This window comes from Bos taurus, chromosome 2 (genome assembly GCF_002263795.3).
Source record: "Bos taurus isolate L1 Dominette 01449 registration number 42190680 breed Hereford chromosome 2, ARS-UCD2.0, whole genome shotgun sequence".
In the NCBI taxonomy this organism is placed as follows: domain Eukaryota; kingdom Metazoa; phylum Chordata; class Mammalia; order Artiodactyla; family Bovidae; genus Bos; species Bos taurus.
The window spans coordinates 34,496,433-34,517,747 of NC_037329.1; the positions used below are offsets into that span (position 1 = coordinate 34,496,433).

Below are 21,315 nucleotides of genomic sequence, written 5' to 3' on the forward strand. Positions count from 1 at the left end.
CCATTTCTCCATGTGTGAAGTTATGTTATTGCATAACTGTACTTCAGTGTGTGGGTGATTCCATTGTTATTGCTTAAATGGCACATTTGCTTTACTTTGGATCCTTAAAGTGTTGGAATGAATATAAATGTGGTTATATATCTGAGTACAGAAACAGCGTTCATAAGAACACTATGTTCTGTTTTTCCTGCCATGTTGCACAATAAGAAACCTAGATAAATTTCTTAATATTGCCGAACAGGTAATATACAAGATTCTTCGAACAAACGGGGTAACAAATTAACACGTTTCTTGAACTGCTGATATTCTGCACATTTTTAATTATTACTGCTCAAGTACCTAATGATAGTCATGATAAATGTATTCTGAGTTTTGCATGTACCTTTGATCTTGTCCTAATATCAGCATCCCATTTCTCCATACAGTTAGCCACAATATTCCAAATAGGAATTTCAGTTCCCTGAGTTCAGGGCTCACTTAAATTTTCACTAACTCTGTTTCTTAGTGTGAGACCCTATTTGCTGTTTCATTTGTGCTATTTAGAACTCATTATACTTTTCTCATGGGTCTTTGATAATATTTTCCTCAACTTTCATTTGAAAGATTCACACCCCAAATAATTCCCAAAATTTGACATTCTTGTTTAGTTCCAAAGCTCATGGGTATAATAAAATCATGTGAGTGGAATTAGGGGGGGAAATCTGTTGAAGCTATCAAAATGATTTTACTTTATTTCTTAAACTTCTGCTGCTGTATTTATGTGAGCCTGAGGCCTAATAATAAATACTTTTCACTTACAGACGAAATTAGTACTCATAGAACTTTTGCCAAAGGCAAAAAAAAAAAAAACCCAGCAAAACAAATAAACAAAACCTCTTCAGCACTCTTCCCTATCTGTCTTACCAGACCAATTCTTTAAAAAAATTTTTTTCATACATAAAGTTATAAATGAACAAATTAAATGTAGTTAGAGTAAAATTAAATGCATAACACTTCTCAAGTGTTATAACAGTGAAACATTCAGTTATAACCCTAAGGATTGTACTTGATTTCTTAAGATTCAACACATCTTCTCCCAAGTTACTTTTACCCAGTATCAGGATGAACACACTCATCCTATCAACTTTGGGTGATTAGTGATCTTACAGTAACATCGTGTTAAAGTTCTATCTTGGTTCTGACATCCAATAGCATCCTCGGGCCTAAGAGGTTTTCTTCTCCCAAGGTCAGAAGCTGATTTATTATTTTTTCAGGAAAAGAGTTCCTGTACTGCCTGTCCCTCAGTGTTGAGAGTTTAGCCAAGATCTTCCACAGTGCTGCTGCCGCATCACACATTTTGTCCAATCAAGCAGGCTGTAGTGACCTTAAATAACCCTAGCCCCTCATGCAAGTGCATACCTTAGACAGCTACCCGCAGAGTCACAAGTAAATATAAGTTCCTAGTATAATTTCCCCAATGGTCCTTGTGATCAACAACCTCCTCTCCCTCCTCCTTATGTACCCCTTAGATAAGACCTCTGTAAAGCTCACCAAACCCTGCTCTTCCGATCTGAAGAGCCCAGTTTCAGCCTTAGCCAAGGAACCCCAAAGTGCTCCACCCACTGACCCTAATAAAGGCTCCTGCCCTAGGTCCTGTCTCTCTCTCTCTGTCTCCACTTTGTCTTGGCCTCCCCACGTGGCCCCTCAAGGCCAGGTCCTTCCTGTGAAGACCTATGAGTGATAAACTTTTCTATTTCTGTTTCTCTTGTGGTCTGTTGTTAAAGCGCCAGTTCACCATCTAACACCCTGTGCTCCACTTAAAAAGTGTTAATTTGACGAATTAATAACATTTAGTCAGATGACTGTTCCTTTATAGGTCACTGAACAGTAATGAGTCTATCTTGTCAAAGAAAAAATGGCAATTTATATTTTCTTTTAGCCAACAAAAAAAATTATACAATAAATAATCCTCAAACTAGTCTCCTTTTCAAGAAAATTTAAGTGTTTGGGAACAACAGTCTTGTTATAAAACAAGATTATTCAAAGGAAATTTTATTTATTTTTTTGTTTGCTAATGTATGTGTATTTAGTAGTATATTCATTTTTTAAAATTTAAATTTATATATTTTAATTGGAGGCTAATTACCTTACAATATTGTATTGGTTTTGCCATACATCAACATGAATCCGCCATGGGTAGAAATCTGTATTAGTTTCCTAGTGCTGCTGTAACAAATTATAACTCGGTGGCTTAAACAATAGAAATTTATTTTCTCACAGGTGTGGAGGCAAGAATTTCAAAATCGAGGTTTTGGTGGGGTCTTGTTCTGTCTGAAGGCTGAAGGGAAGAAAATTTTCTTGCCTCTTCCAGCTTGTTGGTTCCTGATATACCCTGACTTGTGGTGGCAAAATTCCAGTCTCTGCCTCGACCTTTATGTGGCTTTCTTCCCTGTGTCTCTGTGTCCTCTTGTCTTCTTATAAGGACTCCAGTCATTGGATTTAGGGTTCATGCTAAATTCAGGGTAAGCTCCTCTTGAAATCCATAACCGATTTTATCTGCAAAGACTTTATTTCCAAATAAGGTCACATTCTGAGATTCCAGGTGGATGTGCGGGGAAGGGGTACTATTCAACTCACTATAATAACATAAGCAGGAATAATTTGCCAACAGTCTCAGTAAAAATGTAAAATAATCTTGTGGCACTTAAAAAAAAATGTTTTAAATTTTATTCATTTAATTTTGGGCTGCTCTGAGTCTTCATTGCTGCAGGCAGCTTTTCTCCAGTTGCAAGTTGGGGCTACTCTTTGTTGCAGAGCATGGGCTCTAGGGCACACAGGCTTCAGCAGCTGCAGCACACGGGCTCAGGAATTGCGACCTGAGGGCCGTAGAGCGCGGGCTCCATAGTTGTGGCGCACGGGCTTAGTGGCTCCATGGTATGTGAAATCTTCCCGAACCAAGGATCAAACCAGTGTCCCCTGCACTGGCAGGCAGATTCTCATCCACTGTGCCACTAGGGAAGTTCCTCTTCTGGTATTTTTTAAATGCGTCCACAAATTCCTTGATATTATTCTCTTCAAGCGATGGAGTCTAAATTTCCCTCCTTGTGTGTGCAAACTGGCCACAATGACTGGCTTCTAACAAATATAAGAAAAGTGGAAGTGACCACGTGTGACTCTGTAGACTGTCAGTAGGCACAGTGACTTCAGCCTCACTCTGCCTCATATTTCCCATTCAGATGGAGGTTAGGGTCTCTGTTGTGATGACACTTAAGTGTCTGATGGAGAGGCCGCTTACCAATAGCCAGAGAGGCACTACCATCTCTTGCCCTCAGCATTGGGATAAGCCATCTTGGATAAACACCTTCTAGTCCTATCCAAGCTTTCAAATGACTGCAGTTCTTGTCCACATCTTGCTAGCAGCCACATAAGGCATCTTGAGCCAAAATCACCCAGCTATTTTGTTTCCAAGTTTATGACCCACAGAAACTGTGAGATAATAAATGTTTACTGTTTTAAGCCAATAAGTTTTACAGCAATTTTTAGGTAACAGTGGGAAATTAATGCAAAAGCTATTTTTATTTAACAAATAATTAAACAATCTATAAGGTTTTCCTTATTAATTTATAAAAATAATTCTACAAAGACAATTGCAATAATAACAGAAAAGCAAACATAAAAGGCAAAAATCACCCAGAATCTTATTACCTTAACAAATTGTTTTTCTTTCTCCACCTTCCTGTTTAATCTACCCACACTCAGAGTTTCTTAAACCTGTGGTAGTTACAACTTGTTTTCTCACTTTTTCACCTCACATTTCACTTTGTCATAAGCATTTTTACTGTGTTATTTTTATGGTCATTGTATTTATCAATTTTAAATTACTTTATCAAATTTAAATTAACCATAGATTGCTTAATTATTTTACTGTTGTTGAGTAATTGTATTGTTTCCAGTATTTTGATAATATGTGTTACAAGGAACATCTTTGTGTATACTTTTTTTTACTATTTTCATTGATCCACATATATCATACAGTATCAAAGATTAAAAGGATTTTAATATTTTATATAGTTTTAAATATACTGATATCCTTTTCTAAAAGGATTATAAAGTATAAACTTTTTACAGTTTTAACATGTGTGTGTGTTAGTCACTCAGATGTCCAATTGTTTGCAACCCCATAGACTGTAGCCCGCCAGGCTCCTCTGTCCATGGGATGCTCCAGGCCAGAATACTGGAGTGGGTAGCCATTCCTGTCTCCAGGGGATCTTCCCAACCCAGGGATTGAACCTGGGTCTCCCACACTGCAGGCAGATTCTATACTGTGTGAGCCACCAGGGAAGCCCCACAGTTTCAATATACTAATAGTAAACAGAAGTACCCTCAGATTATGAACCATTTTTAAGAATTTTTTAAGACATTTAACTGTAGACTGAAAGCTACTCCTCAGATAATGACATTTTCTTAGCTCTCAAGTGACTTTGCATCAACAGGCCTTAAGATATGTCATCACAGCTTTACTGTAGATACTTTACTTACTATATTACTATAAAGTAATTTACCTGAATTCCTTTTAGTGACGAAGCACCCATATAAAGAAACACTCCATATAGCACTGGCATAGGAATAAACTGTAAAAGAACAATTAGAAAAAAGGCACAGGTTATTTTCAAATATAATGTGGTTGAGACATTTTGTACTTCCAAAGAAAAAACACAGAAAGGTAAATATTTTAGAAGTATGGGGCAGAGCCAGAAGACACAGGCTCAAATCCCAGCTCTAGCACTTTTTAGCTTCATAGCCTCAGGTAAGTCACCTAAGCTTTCTGTGCCTTAGTTTCCCAATATCTAAACAGGGATAATAAGAAGTCTATTAGACATTTTTAATAGGTCAAAATCAATAAAATCACATGATGTATAATAAACAATTAATATCAAGTATATTTTGCTACATTAGGGCAATTTAAATGAATTCAATTATTTTAAATGAATTAAAATCTTTAAAATGAATTCAATTATTTTAAACATAAAAAAAAGTATATCCAATAACAATGTCCATGTAGTAGTTTTATGGAACATTTAAAATACAAAACTGTATATGTGGCCATGATCATGGCATTGCTTATCTCTACGCCTCCCCCTTTACTGCTGCTGCTGCTGCTAAGTCACTTCAGTCGTGTCCAACTCTGTGCGACCCCATAGACGGCAGCCCATGAGGCTCCCCCGTCCCTGGGTTCTCTAGGCAAGAACACTGGAGTGGGTTGCCATTTCCTTCTCCAATGCATGAAAGTGAAAAGTGAAAGTGAAGTCGCTCAGTCGTGACCGACTCTTAGCGACCCCATGGACTGCAGCCTACTAGGCTCCTCCGTCCATGGGATTTTCCAGGCAAGAGTACTAGAGTGGGGTGCCATTGCCTTCTCCGCCCCCTTTACTAAGTAATAGTAATTGCAAATGTATCTGTCCACTGACAAGAAATTAGAAACTTTCTTTTGTGTAGGCATACAGTAAACTCAGGTCACAAGTTAGTCAGAGATGAGTGACTGTTTCCCAGAACTTGATTACCATTTCAAAATTACAATAATAATTTATACATCAAATTTACTTGGCCAGATTAAATTTTTTACATACTTAAGGATTCTAAAATATAGCACATAATTTCCCTTGGTAAGAAGCTATATAAACATGATAAAAAAAATTCATCACTTTCATCACATGCCATACAATATTTACAAATTGATGGCTTAGACTCAAATTAAATTTCTTAAAGAATAATATATATATTCTGCCTTTTCTCAAATTCACAAAGGGAGATTTCATTACCTTCAGAATACTAGTCATAAAGACTGATGAGCCCATGAGAATGAAAATCATAAGCCCAGTAACTCTTTGCTCCCGAATGCCAAGAAATTTGGGTTGTTCTCCTGGAGCTGAACATTCAGATTCCAGTTTCAGGCTGTTGACATGAGTGATGGAAAGGACAGTGGCAGCCACAAACCATGGCAGGCCCATGATGGAGCACACACCCAGCATGACAGCCACCATTAACAGATCCAGATGGTACCCACAACCTTTCTGTTAAGAGAAAGAAAACAGGATTCTCATTCCACCTGAATTTGGCATAAATACCAATGACACCACCACCACAGAACAGAAAAGAACAGAAAAGAGGTACTGTTTTGAATCTTATATAACCGATTCTGAAATGCAAAATAAATTAAAGATAAAAAGAGAATAGTCTCAAAATATACAGTCCACTTACAGAAAAGCTACAGATGTTCCTACTGTAATTATGATAATAGTGACTTCTACATATTTTAATAGATATAATTCTGGCTTACTGGTACATTAGTTTCCATTCTATTTCTACTGAACAGGTAAAGTCATTATCAAATACAGTCCCTTTACTTTGGTTCCTTAAATGGGCAGGCTAATTTGTAATTCATGTCTTTCATCATTAATTTATACAAAAAATTATTGAGCATCAATTATATATCAGGCATTAGGCTGAGAAAACAAAGTAACGACTGTGTCCCCAGTAGAACTAAGAATGGCCTGGTTGTGACTAGACACCACTTTCTGACAATATCCAGGAAGCCCTTTGCTAAGAACTCCTAAAAGATAAACTCTTGTTAAGTCCTTTCCATTTACCCTCTTTTGTCTCAATGGTTGACTTTTATTGTGAAAAATAATATCATAGAACCTAAACTTCCTTTTACATACTCATTTTTATCCTAGCATAGAACTATCTTGTTCTCATCTCTTGCAGCACTAGAAAATTTGGCCTCTCCTTAAAATGACAGTTTTGTGCTTTCTATCCCCTATATGATTCTACTCCATCACTGACTTCCAGATGTTGCAAACTTCAGTGCTCTCTTGAATGAAATAGGAAATGTAAATAAGGAAAAATGGATGCATGGGACATGCGGAGGTGTGGAGAACTGAAGACTGTTCCCTTGAGGAAACTGGTTGGCTAAGAGTCCTTAGAGGACACAAACAAGATGAGGAACAGCTCTGTCACCATCACCCATAGGAAATTGACAGTGTAAAGCCTAAGAGTTAGCAAACGTTATTTTACATTCCAACTTTAAATGACTACTTCATGAGAGGTAGTGTAATAAGATGGTTAAGAGTATAAGTTCTGGAGACAGGTTCAATTCAGTTCAGTCGCTCAGTCATGTCCCACTCTTTGCGACCCTATGCATTGCAGCATGCCACGCCTCCCGTCCATCACCAACTCCCAGAGTTAACCCAAACTCATGTCCATCGAGTCGGTGATGCCATCCAGCCATCTCATCCTCTGTCGTCCCCTTCTCCTCCTGTCCCCAATCCCTCCCAGCATCAGAGACTTTTCCAGTGAGTCAACTCTTGGTGTGAGGTGGCCAAAGTATTGGAGTTTCAGCTTTAGCATCATTCCTGCCAAAGAACACCCAGGACTGATCTCCTTCAGAATGGACTGGTTAGATCTCCTTGCAGTCCAAGGGACTCTCAAGAGTCTTCTCCAACACCACAATTCAAAAGCATCAATTCTTCAGTGCTCAGCTTTCTTCACAGTCCAACTCTCACATCCATACATGACCACTGAAAAACCATTGACTAGACAGGTTGGAAGAAGCACAAGCTGGAATCAAGATTCTGGGAGAAATATCAATAACCTCAGATATGCAGATGACACCACCCTTATGACAGAAAGTGAAGAGGAACTCAAAAGCCTCTTGATGAAAGTGAAAGAGGAGAGTGAAAAAGTTGGCTTAAAGCTCAACATTCAGGAAACGAAGGTCATGGCATCTGGTCCCATCACTTCATGGGAAATAGATGGGGAAACAGTGAAAACAGTGTCACACTTTATTTTTTGGGGCTCCAAAATCACTGCAGATGGTGATTACAGCCATGAAATTAAAAGACGCTTACTCCTTGGAAGGAAGGTTATGACCAACCTAGGTAGCATATTCAAAGCAGAGACATTACTTTGCCAACAAGTGTCCATCTAGTCAAGGCTATGGTTTTTCCTGTGGTCATGTATGGATGTGAGAGTTGGACTGTGAAGAAAGCTGAGCACCGAAGAATTGATGCTTTTGAACTGTGGTGTTGGAGAAGACTCTTGAGAGTCCCTTGGACTGCAAGGAGATCCAACCAGTCCATTCTGAAGGAGATCAGTCCTTGGTGTTCTTTGGCAGGAATGATGCTAAAGCTGAAACTCCAGTACTTTGGCCACCTCATGCGAAGAGTTGACTCATTGGAAAAGATTCTGATGCTGGGAGGGATTGGGGACAGGAGGAAAAGGGGACGACAGAGGATGAGATGGCTGGACGGCATCACCGACTCGATGGACATGAGTTTGGGTTAACTCTGGGAGTTGGTGATAGGCAGGGAGGCCTGGCGTGCTGCAGTTCATTGGGTCACAAAGAGCTGGACACGACTGAGACACTGAACTGAACTGAACTGAACTGAGACGGACCTTTGTTGGCAAAGTAATCTCCCTGCTTTTGAATATACTATCTAGGTTGGTCATCACTTTCCTTTCAAGGAGTAAGCATCTTTTAATTTCATGGCTGCAATCACCATCTGCAGTGATTTTGGAGCCCCAAAAAATAAAGTCTGACACTGTTTCCATTGTTTCCCCATCAATTTCCCATCAAGTGATGGGACCAGATGCCATGATCTTAGTTTTCTGAATGTTGAGCTTTAAGACAACTTGTTGACTCTCCTCTTTCGTCAAGAGGCTTTCTAGTTCCTCTTCACTTTCTGCCATAAGGGTAGTGTCATCTGCATATCTGAGGTTATTGAAATTTCTCCCGGCAATCTTGATTCCACCTTGTGCTTCTTCCAGCCCAGAGTTTCTCATGATGTACTCTGCATAGAAGTTAAATAAGCAGGGTGACAATATACAGCCTTGATGTATTCCTTTTCCTATATGGAACCAGTCTGTTGTTCCATGTCCAGTTCTAACTGTTGCTTCCTGACCTGCATATAGGTTTCTCAAGAGGCAAGTCAGGTGGTCTGGTATTCCCATGTCTTTCAGAATTTCCCACAGTTTATTGTGATCCACACAGTCAAAGGCTTTGGCATAGTCAATAAAGCAGAAATAGATGTTTTTCTGGAACTCTTTTACTTTTTCCATGATCCAGCCAGGAATCAAATGCCAGCTTAAGCAATGATCTTGAATGAATCATCTAAACTTTTGTGCCTCTGTTTCCCTATCTGAAAAATGGTGATGATGATGACAAGAGACATAGTGCTGAGTTGTTCTGAGAATTAAATAATTTACAAATGATTTTCACATCATTTAGAACAATGTCTGATATATTAGCAAGCACCAAGTAAATGTTAGGGACTACCATATTTTCACAGTTGAACAAAAACTTTCTTCTTTTGTACTTACTTGTTTCAAGGCTCTTTAATAAAAATATGTATATGTTTCTTAAGGGCAGGTAAACTTATCACATAATTTCTCAGTATATCCCAGTTTTTAGTGCAATCATTAACATACAATAAGCAATCAAAAAGTCACAGACTGGCAATTTTAAAAGGAAATATGCATAACTGAAACATTTTTAGAATCAAATTTAGGTGTAATTTTAAAATAAATATAACTGTTAAATTTATTATTATGAATGTGAGCAGAAATTCCTAATTATTCTAAAGGAGTAATTTTGACTTTTTTTACAGGCAGTCTTACCAAGCTGCAAGCAGTGTCTCATTTATCTGAAAGCCAATATAGCCTTGAAGGTAAAACATACTGAGTATTTGATGTGTATTTGTCATGGTAGTGTTTTCTTTCTGCTATTTTATTTCATTGTTTTATTAAGAAAAACACCCTTAAAATCAGTTGTACCTCCTTCCCTTTCTGCTTACCCCTGCCAAATTATAAAAGTGCAGGAAATGACAGAGAAAAGAAAATGAGAATGTCCACACAAGAACCTTTTTCCTCCTGCATTGCCACCGATTCAGTGGCACTCTTCCTTGGGTCAGCTTAGCTGCAGTAACGCTCCAGGTTCACCCAATGCCTAAACTCAATTTCACTCGTGAATATGACCCTAGACAATTTTTCGGCTAATAAATCTGGAGAGATTTTCTGCTAATAACTCTGGAGAGGTTTTCTGGAGAGAGCTGGAAGGCGGGAAGAGAAACACCTTTGTATCAGCATGACCAAGAAAGTATAAGAAGCTCCACCAGAGCCAGACTATGGTCCCCTAGTCCTTTTGCAGAACATCTTGGAAGATGTAGTTGCATAGGATAGAACTCAAATTTTAGTCCCATTGGGCTTCCTATGACTCAGTGGAAAAGAATCCTCCTGCCAATGCAGGAGACGTGGGTTCGATCCCTGGTCGAGGAAGATCCCACATGCTGAGGGACAATTAAGCCCACATGCCACAACTACTGAGCCTGTTCTCTAGAGCCTGCGAGTCCCAACTACTGAGTCCACGTGCTCTAGAACCTGTGCCCCACAACAAGAGAAGCCACCACGGCGAGAAGCCTGCACGTCCCAACTGGAGAGTATCCCCCACTCACCACAACTAGAGAAAAGCCTGCAGAGCAACGAAGACCCAGCGCAGTCAAAAATAATACGTTAATTAAATAAGCAAAATTTTCAGTCCCAAAGAAAAGAAGGACAGAGTCTTAACCAGTTAGACAATTCTTGTCCTAGGAACAGTACAGTGTGAAGAACATAGGACAGCAAAGGACCTGATCTTCGAGCCCTTGCCACTGAGGCAGTACAATATAAATGGTGCCCCTGGGCTGTTGTGCAAATCTGTGGTAGTGCTAAGAGAGAGTGGAAGAGGTGCTAGCAGCTGAGAGATAGACACGAGAGGAAGGCAGAGGACATGGGGACTTGAGAGTCAGGCTTATGCTTTCAGGACACCCCGGTCTTTCCCACAGTATATGCTCCCTATGGCATAAGAACATGAGGAAGGCCTTCTTCATGACAACCATTTCCTATAGTTCTTGTCTTGGTGTTTCAAAAATATGACGTGGTAGCCTGGATGGGAGGGGAGTTTGGAGGAGAATGTAGGGCTGAATCCCTTCGTTGTTTACCTGAAACTATCACAACATTGTTAGTTGGCTATACCCCAGAACAAAATTATAAGTTTTTAAAAAATAAAATCACTTGCTTGCTGTTAAAAAAAATATGATACAAATGTAAACTGTGGGATGCTAGACTGCAGTAAGCAGACAAAATAACACTTTCCAAGAGAATAATTTCCTTTTTAAATTTAGAAAGCTAGCTTTGTAAAGTCCAAGCAGATAATAAAATCAAAAATACAATTTCCCCCTGATTATGTTGTACAACAATGGGAGCAGCTTAATTTAATGTGAGTCAAAGGAAATAAAGCAGTTCTGGCACTTCCACTAATTAATCATCATCCTTCATCTTGCCTTCCATTTAAAATGTCTTCAAAACCATGGTCTTTGTAACCAAATTATTAGCTGATAGGCATGCCAGCCAAAAGGAAGTATCCCTTTGTCAGAGAGAGAACTCTGTACCTTCTAACATATTTCTGTAGATTTTTTTTCTGAAATAAAGACAGAATCAGAGCTTCTATTCTCACATTCATCCATGAAACACGGGAAATGGACATATGGGAGGAAAAGGGAGCATAGCAACAGGTGATGCTACACCAGACCCCACTGAAACCAACATGCAGCAAGACAAGAGGCCAGCCAAGAGGACCATCTGATGCCCAGATGCCACTGCTGAAAAAATTCATTCCAAGCTTGGCAGCAATTTCCTGCATCTGTCAAGTTAACCACATAAAAGACTATAGATTGACATGAAGAACCAGGCTGACAAAGAGGGCAGAAAAGAACATATCAAATGCCATAATCATCAAGAGAATGTGGTGCCAAATGAATGTGGCAAATGCATTCATTTACTCCAGTGATCTGGGATTGTATTGCTGTTTATTAAAAAATGATGTCAAAAGAAGCCTGAACTGTCTACAGAAACATGAAGAAAAGCCCACAGTTATATCTTAACAGAAACTTTCTTTTCTGAAAGACAGTAGCTTTCCACTTTTAGAGAATATACTTCTTTTAAAAGTGGAAATTTTTCATGATTTTCAAAGGGATTCAGTTAACCAATGTTTATTCTACTTCTCTAGGGTAGAAACAAACAAATGAGAAATGCTAGCGAGAGTATGGATTTGCATCTACATATAATATGAATGGCAATTTGCATTCTCAAGTTTTTACATTTGCAACTCTGATGCTTTTGAGTGACCTAAAGATCATGAGGTGTTGTGAGTTAAAGTTTTGCTGGTCTTGAAATTCTTCATTCTGAGGGAGCAGTCAGTCACTTACCCTGTGAGTTGGTGCTAGACTCTTCAGCTCAACACAGCTTTATTGCATATGTAGTAACACAAAATGACAAAAAAAAATTTAGTAGTAGGAGAAAAATCCTCTAAAATAAAAAAATTCCTCTAGGAGAAAACCTCAGCAACTGGTTTTGGTAATGGAAGGGAAGAAAAAAGTGAAAAGATCTAAAACATAAGTTTGGAAGAGATAAAGAATGAAATGATGAAATTTCTAGGTGACTTGGCTATGTGATGTCGACTTAAATATATAACATGACCTCTACCAGATGCTTGATACAGAATCTAGAAATCGTCATTCATTTAACTATCTCAGGGAACACTCCAATCAAGAAAAAAAACGGGTTTTCAAATAAGAAAAGAAAATCAGCAAAAGTTGATAATGTGGTTAACTTGTGGTCTGGGGATATATTTAAGAAACAGGTGTCTTTTTGTGACAATGTGGTTCAAGTAAAAGCCAGAGAATGTGCAGACATTTCAGGGAAGCAACAGGTGGGGAGAGCGGTTATGGAACAGACCGTTACTCTGAGTAAAGAACATTCTGAGAAAGTGATTTTTTGCTGTTAACAGGAAAATCAGTAGCAGCAGGCCACGTGATACTGAAGCTTAGAGAACACAGGGTTAGAGGCCAAAAAGAAAAGAATTCAGTGTAGATAAAATATGTTCACTGGACAGAACTTACTTTGAAAATATCCGTATCCAAAGGAAATTGGGGGTGTTCAGACTCATAGTGGCCAAGAAAAGACCAACTCTTCTTCTTATCTGGCTTTATGATTAAACCAGATTTGCTCTGTCTATTAAATCCAGGCTATTAAGGGGTAAAATAGGCATCTTTTGACTATACAGCAATTTGTACAATAAAAAGTAATGTATAAATAATATAATACAGTTTAATAATATAGTCTCAACTTCATTTTAGTGACAAAAATATTAAATGCTTTAATTCGACAAAAGCATTTAATTCTAGAAAAGAAGGTAATTGAAAGGACAACTTAAAGAATGCTTTACTATATTTTAGCTATTCTACATGATACATAAAGGTGGAATAACATAGTACATTTATTGATCTGGAGCTTTGGAAAGTCTGTGAATGTCAAGGGCCTACCATGGACTCAGGAAGAAGAGGAACAAGCATTATGTGATTATAAGGTAGAGAGACTTGGAAAGGGCAAGCATACAGGACAGCCACAGAGGTAACACCACTCTTGGCAATTCTTCATTTACTTCTACGTTCTGTCTTAATACAATTCCACTAATATTTGGGAAACAAATATACAGTGAAATTAGTAATATTTCTGCCTAATTATAAAAGCAAAAACAAAAAAACCCCAACTTCCTTTGAAAGGGAAAGAATGATTATATAGCTTTCTTTCTAAAACAAGAGTCTTTTAGTTCATTTAAAAACACGTGTCATACAAGGAAATATATAAACTTCCATTAAAATGAGAATGCAGCCTATACTGTTGACATGGGAGGATTACCATGATAATGCTCTTATGCAAAAAAAAAAAAAACATGCAACATATGCAGTATGAAAATACATATTTTGGTATACAATAAAAATAGAGATGAGAAAAATGGAGATATTTTCAGTTTTAAAAAATAAACTGGTGTCTAGGAAGAATGTTTCCCTACTTCTTAGAGAATAGCAGACTAACAGTGTTCAACATAAAGTTCTTAACACCAGCTTTATAGATTACTTAACTCTGTAACTTTAATAATTAGGTTGTGGCAGTATTTGCTTTTGCAGAAGGCTGATATTTTAATATCAAATATTTTTGAATGATTGATATTAAATAAGTTGACTACTAACTTGGAAATCTGAATTTCTTATTTCGAGAGCTGTAAATGATTCAAAGTTTCCAATATTGAATAATGTAGTTCAGCAGTATTTTGGAGCCAGCTCATATAGACTTATAAGAGCCAATTGTTTAATTTTCAATTTTCTTCCTGCCAATTGATGTCACTTTGGTAGCTTGAAATGGGCCATGATGGGAGTATTCACATCATGAAAATCGGCAAACATTATAAATCAGGGTATTTTTTTTACACACAGAGAACTGGTTGTTAAACATGTACCAGCACATCACTGGTCTAGTTCCTAAGAACTTAATGCGATATTTTTGTAGAATATATCTTTAATAATTAAAATTTCCTTTGACAAAAACAAGAAGTTAATATGAACTCATTTTTTTAAAAAGGTTTTGAGCACTCTTGTTACTTTCTAAAAACAGAATAAAAAAAATGCTCTTTATTTTAAAACAGATACACATTCTCCCCAATATAATAGACAAAATTCCTTTTCAGTAGGATTTATTGCAAATAACTGTGGTTTCTTATATTTATGTCATTACTGCTGCTGCTAAGTCGCTTCAGTCATGTCCGACTCTGTGCGACCCCATAGACGGGCAGCCCACCAGGCTCCCCTGTCCCTGGGATTCTCCAGGCAAGAACACTGTAGTATGTTGCGATTTCCTTCTGCAATGTATGAAAGTGAAAAGTGAAAGTGAAGTCACTCAGTCATGTCCGACTCTTCGTGACTCCATGGAGTACAGCCTACCAGGCTCCTCTGCCCATAAGATTTTCCAGGCAAGAGTACTGGAGTGGGTTGCCATTGCCTTCTCCATACTGGAAACCTAAGAGTTTCAAATTTCTGGAGGAGTCAGATAGAGAGAAAATAAAATTGTTTTGTTTATAACATATAATTTTACCAAATTATTTTCATAATTAGTTTGAGAGGAAGGTTTTCCCTACTCCCAGAAAACACAAGATTCAAACCTGTAATTTTTCAGATAGAAACCATAAAAGTTAAAATATTCACTGGTTCATTCAGTCCTTTGTTAACTTTTGTGAAGTCGTCAGGTTTTACTATGTCATTACTACTTCCTATCAAATAGTTCAATCAGGTTTTTAAAATCTTTCTAAGGTACATACTTAAAAATTCTATAAAGTATAATTTCTGTTGCTCTGACAAAATTTTTCCTAGAATTTAAAGAATATATGACGATAGCTCACCATTATCCCATGATACCAGAAAAAAACAAGATTGTGCGTGTTCTAATTTTTATAAGGTTTGATTCAGAGTACTTTTAACCATTCAGTGATTTTGTTGGTTCAATTTAACTTAATATATTCCTATAAATGACAGTGCTCACATTACGTATCTCATACCAATGAACAACTTTATTCACAGTTGCAAAATGGCAGGGTCAGAATATAATAAATAAAATATATTTATATTTATTCTCTGTAAAAGAAAATCATTGAAATCTGCAATAAAACTAAACAAAGATGTCACTTAAAAACTATAACATTTATAACTTGGTTTTGATGTCATAGACATTATATATGGAGAAATAACTAAAGAAAATTGAGAATTATTTGAAGATGCAATTTTTTCCAAAATAAATGCAATCTAATAGACAGAGTCAAATATAGAAATAGAAGAATCTCAGATGTAAGACAAATTGGTAAAACTACACTTCACCAAAACAGACCATTTCATTAAAATGTGTTAAACATGGTAAAGAACACTAGAACTTTGGCAACATTTTTAAATTTTAAGTCCTAGAGATAAGGTTTTAGAATTTAGAGCTCAGCCAAGGGCCATAAATAAATTAATTAATAATCAATTTAAGCTTATTGTAAGACAAAGTACCATGAATATAGAAAATAAAATTATAAATCGGAAATTTTAATATTTCACTCTGCAAATGACTATAGAATACAAAGTATAATACAGAATACAAAGCATAATGAACATAACAAACATCAATTGAGCTCAGTTAAATCATAATGATTTACATTAAATAGATGCTAAAACATACCTTTAGCTTATGTTCTTTTCTGTTGATAATGACAGCTGTAATCTGTTGGTCCATAAAAATTAGAATAGTACAAAGTAAAGCTGGAATAATAGCAGCTATTACTGTCCACCATGGATTTGGACCTAAAGGTGTAACAAACCAGCCACGATCATCTCTTGTGGGCTGTGAAAAATTAAAGAATGCACAGTTATTAACTGGATTAATAAATATCTAATCAAATGAAGTCTTACAGACAATACCAGGAAAGCCCTAATTATAAACTGATATGCCAAGTAATTATATTTTAACTTTTTATTTTTTTTAATTTTATTTTATTTTTAAACTTTACATAATTGTATTAGTTTTGCCAAATATCAAAATGAATCCGCCACAGGTATACATGTGTTCCCCATCCTGAACCCTCCTCCCTCCTCCCTCCCCATACCATCCCTCTGGGTCGTCCCAGTGCACTAGCCCCAAGCATCCAGTATCGTTAATAACAATATTCACAAAACCTGGTACCAGGCACCATTCTAAGTGTTTTAAATATTTCAGCTCACTTTTTCCTTCACAATAGTCTAAAGAAGTAACAGACAAGGAAACAGGCATAGGGAATAAATTTCTCAAGGTCCCAAAGCTAGTGAGTGGTGAAGACAAGATTTCAACTCTGATAGACTGGCTCAAAAATCTGTGTTCTCAATCAATATCTATATTAAATAAAATTATATTACCATTATCATATGTGCTATTGGATTGGCAAATTCATTCACTTTTACAAATATCACATTGACAACTGTGTATAACTCATTTTAGATGTGTATCCAGGCCACTAAGTAAAAACAGCAAAAAGACACTCAGGGAAGGGTTCTAAACATGGCTGGTGCCTGAGATGAGTCCCAGATGAATTCATTTTGACAATTCTTTGAGGAAGTCCCCAGCTCTGTTTGATAGGTGAGAAAACAAGGTTCAAAGAGATTAAGTAACTGGCCCAAGGACATAGTTGTAATGTGGTTCAAACTCTATTTCAGACCTAATTTTATTTGTTTTCCAATCCCTATCCATTGTGCAATTCTGCAAAAAGAAAATGCATTTCCCTTATTTTAAAAATGTTTCCTTATCTTTTAGGAATATAGATATTCCTACTGGAAGAATTAACAGGAAACTTTTTCAAGTGGCTTCCAGGTCTCTATTTCTGTGATTACTATTTATTTTTTAATATTAGACCAAAATTGTAGTTGGGCTGTGAGCATTTTATTTTCTGTTATATTAATCAATATTCTTTATATTTTCATGAAAATCCCAAGTGGTAGGTTTATAGCTATCACCTGAATAAAAATTAGACCTACAAAGATGGAGAGATAGTAAATGTTATAACTTCACCTTGAAAACACTTGGTACTTGTAGTTTTGGAGACGGGATCCCAATGGCATAGTCAATTAAAACCATACATAGAATCGTAAGAAAGACAGCAAAGTCACTCACTATGGATCGAACCTAAAGATGATTAAAACACTTGTCACTTGAAGGAACTATAAATAGTGAGGAATACTCAGGAACATAATCTAGAATCACACTTTATGACATGATATCATAATATTACATTTTATACATACTATAATGTTACTGTTAATTCTGCATATTTATATTTATGTACCTCTGTCATTAAGATAAATATACACTCAACCTGTTCAAAATGAGGCATTATGGAATAGCTACAATGCTGATTGTACTGTTTTCAGTATTTATTTAAAATCTAAGTTTATTAAGGGAATCATGCATGGTACTTACACCAGTGATGATGATAAAAATCTAAGTTTATTATGAATTCCAATGTGTGAATATTTAAAATACAGAATAACATTGAATGGAGAGAATTTAGCTAAATTTTAATACTCTTTCTCACACAGGTAACATTTTAATATGATAAACCCTCAAACACTATAAAATAAAATCTGTTTTTATTGAAGTATCAAAATAGTTAGTTTATCTGAGATATAAGTATAGCAGCAGGTAATGTGCACAATAGAGTAAGTACAATTAAAAGTTATTCTATTTCTCATTTATAAAGTCTTCTTTGAGCAAAATCCTTAAACAATATTCAGTAAGATCTGGCTTTTATTAGGATGCCTTTATGTCACACACACAAACACATACAAAATTCAGGAGTTTAATGAAAAAATCAATTCTATATTAATCAAATTAAGCTGTTGGAGGAAAGAAATGAATCTTCCAACTTAGGGAAGGAAGAGGTAACAAAAACAGAAGCTTCTCTCAAACAGTTCTTAAAACATTTTCCCAGAGTAGAATTTTCATCACAATTTTTAGCTCATCTCTCAAAAGCCTGTTTTCTTGTTTCTCTTCTTTCTTTTCTTCTCTCTCCCTCCCTTCCTTCCTTAGTCCTTTTTTGGCTGAGTCAGGCCTTATAGGTGTTACTTTGCAGTGTTAAATATTGAACTAAGCTGTTTCTCTGTTTACTTTCTTTTCCAAATATGCAGATGCAAACGTGGTGGGTTAGGGGGAGGGACTGACACTTTAAAAATGAAAAAGAGGATAGTGTTCCAATGAGTCTTGCAGGGGCTTTCCCAATTACAAAATGTAACAGTGGCTCCTATGAGGTGTCTGTCAGGCTGGAATAGTTCCCACTGTTCACTGGGCAAGAAAGTGACAATCAGTAATGCAGTGTGTGCTTCTGAGTTCCAAAAATGAAAGTCGGAACGTGGGAGTTTATCTCTGGGATTTGAAGTTAGGAGATAAACCTAGAGGCCATCTGCACTCCGAGCATCAGTCTCACGAAATGCTTCCTCTTCCCCACCTCACCACACCTCACTCCTAATATGGCAGCTCAATCACCCAAAAACCTTTTAGTGGCCCCTTTAATGACAGTAATTGCTCTTTATTTTGTCCTAAAATACACATATCACTGTAACATGCTTTATGCTGGTAGACATTTTGATCAGAAAAACTGTAGTCTGAGTACCTTGGTTGGAAAATAGCGGCTAGTCTTGAACTGCTTCAACGTGGCTGACAGAGTAACTGTGGAAAAGAAGAGGATCACTGACCAAAACAGAACATCTGGAACATAGGGGTGCTCGTGGCCGCAGGCTCGTCCAACATACTCCCCGTGCAGTGATGTGCATTCCTGCCAGAGAAGTAAAACAAATGGAGCTATTAAGGAAAAAAGGTGGATGTAGTTCTTTCAGAAAACTAATGTCTTAGGATCACTTGTAGTTGAGTTGCCAAGGTTTTTCATTAAGGCTCATGTTTGGATAGGTAGTAAGGAGTAAGAACTATTTCTAAAATTTTTGCTTTTTAAAAATTAAATCTATAAAACCGATTCACCAATCATCGTCTTTATTAAGTATCACATCAACCCTATAAAATAGGTAGTTGCTATTATTTCCATGTTGTATCTGAGGAAAATATGGTATAGAGAAGGTAAGTCATTTGCTATGGCCTCACCACTGCTGGGCAGCAGCAGAGCTGCTGGGAATATTATTGCATACTAAAGGAGAACAGTGATTCTCTGAATGATCTAGTCCTAAAGCTCCCAAGCAAGGTGAGAAAAGCAACAACAAAACAATACGATATATTATTACTTAACTGAAACTAGAAGTCAAAGATGGAGCTCAAACTTAAATTACAGAACAAAAGAGAAAAAGTACTATAGGCGCAGGGCAAAGTTCATATTTACTATGACTTTTTCAGGAGCTTCACAGGTGGCTCACGGGTAAAGAACCCACCTGCCAATGCAGAAGACCCAGGTTCCATCCCTGGGTAGGGCAGATACCCTGGAGAAGGAAATGGCAAACCACTCCAGGATTCTTGCCTGGAGAATTCCATGGACAGAGGAGCCTGGCAAACTATACTCCATGGAGTCACAAAGACTCAGACATGACTGAGCGACTATATAAGAACAACAACAACAACAACAAATGATTCATGATCTTTCTTTTTTTTTTTTTCCTGGTATATATTTTATAAGCCCCTGAAGAACCATTTCTAATTGCTGTCTTAGCCATGAGGTGGCAGCAAAGTCAAAAAATTTTTCTTTCTTGGAGGAAAAAACAGCATTTTAAACAATATTATTTTGAAATTGAGACTTTTTTTTTAAAGCTCATATAAGATTGGATTTTACCATTTCATTTTAAAAATTAGAACATTAAATTTTATTTTTTTATTTCAAAACAGAAAAGAATGGTTTAAGTGATCCAGTGACCTTGCTAGTACCTGAGATATTCTGAGCCTGAATTAGGAATTGAATTGTGCCATGGTACAGAAAGATCTTAGGAAAAAATATGGACTGCCAGATTGATCACCAGCAGAGACTGTCCAATGAACAAAGCCTCAAGCCCTGGAGTACAGTAGGAAACACATACCTTTGAAAGATTCTAGACTAAATCACAGACCGCTACCTTGTTATCTAAAAACAAACTAGTAAAATCACTTGGGACAGTTACCTGTAAGGCTAGGATTTTTGAGAAATTTTGTTTGTATACTTTATCTAAAAAAATTCTGTTCCTTTTTCTAATCTAACTGCAAATGCTACATTTTTGCTAGCTAAAGTTGAATTCCAATTAACCACGTTAAGTTAATACAGAGCACAGAAACTTTGCTAATTGGGAAAAAAAAAAAATCCCCAAGCCTTAATTATAGCTTTAGTTTTTCCTTCTCTCAAAACTCTGTTAAAATGGATAAAGTAGCAAAAACAAATCCTTGAAATTTTTAGTCCCTTCTCTTGCCCCTTGTTCAGCTTTACTAGTAAAGCAATTACTAAGCAAAGTAATGGGATAGAAGCTAGAAAGCTAGAAAAATGATACTGATGAACCTATCTGCAGGGCAAGAACAGAGGCCCAGACATAGAGACTGGACTTGTGACTGGGTGAAGGAGAGAGTGGGATGAACTGAGAGTAGCGCTGAAACATATACATTGCCATGTACAAAATAGATAGCTGGTGGGAAGTTGCTATATAACACAGGGAGCTCAAGCTGGTGCTCTGTGATGACCTAGAGGGGTGGGACGTTGGGGGAGAAGTTCAAGAGGGAGCAGGTATATGTATACTTATGGCTGATTCATGCTGTTGTACGACAGAAACTAACACAACACTGTAAAGCAATTATCCTCCAATTAAAAGTAAATAAAAAAAAGAATGGATAAATACAAAGAGGAGCTAAAAGTTCCTTTGTAAACACATTACCTATATATTTGTGATCATCTTCTAT

At 36.8% G+C, this 21,315-nt stretch overlaps 1 protein-coding gene across 8 annotated transcripts in view; it reads right to left on the bottom strand.

Annotated features, from left to right (window-relative positions):
* SLC4A10 (solute carrier family 4 member 10) overlaps nt 1-21,315 on the bottom strand; it is a 343,111-nt gene that overhangs the window by 23,038 nt on the left and 298,758 nt on the right. For all 8 annotated transcript variants that reach the window (XM_025001558.2, XM_059874452.1, XM_025001569.2 and 5 more), the window contains 5 exon segments: nt 19,073-19,234; nt 17,476-17,589; nt 16,117-16,278; nt 5,799-6,050; nt 4,542-4,610 (listed from right to left, as the gene is read on the bottom strand). In XM_025001558.2, the coding sequence (XP_024857326.1) occupies nt 4,542-4,610; nt 5,799-6,050; nt 16,117-16,278; nt 17,476-17,589; nt 19,073-19,234 (759 nt within the window).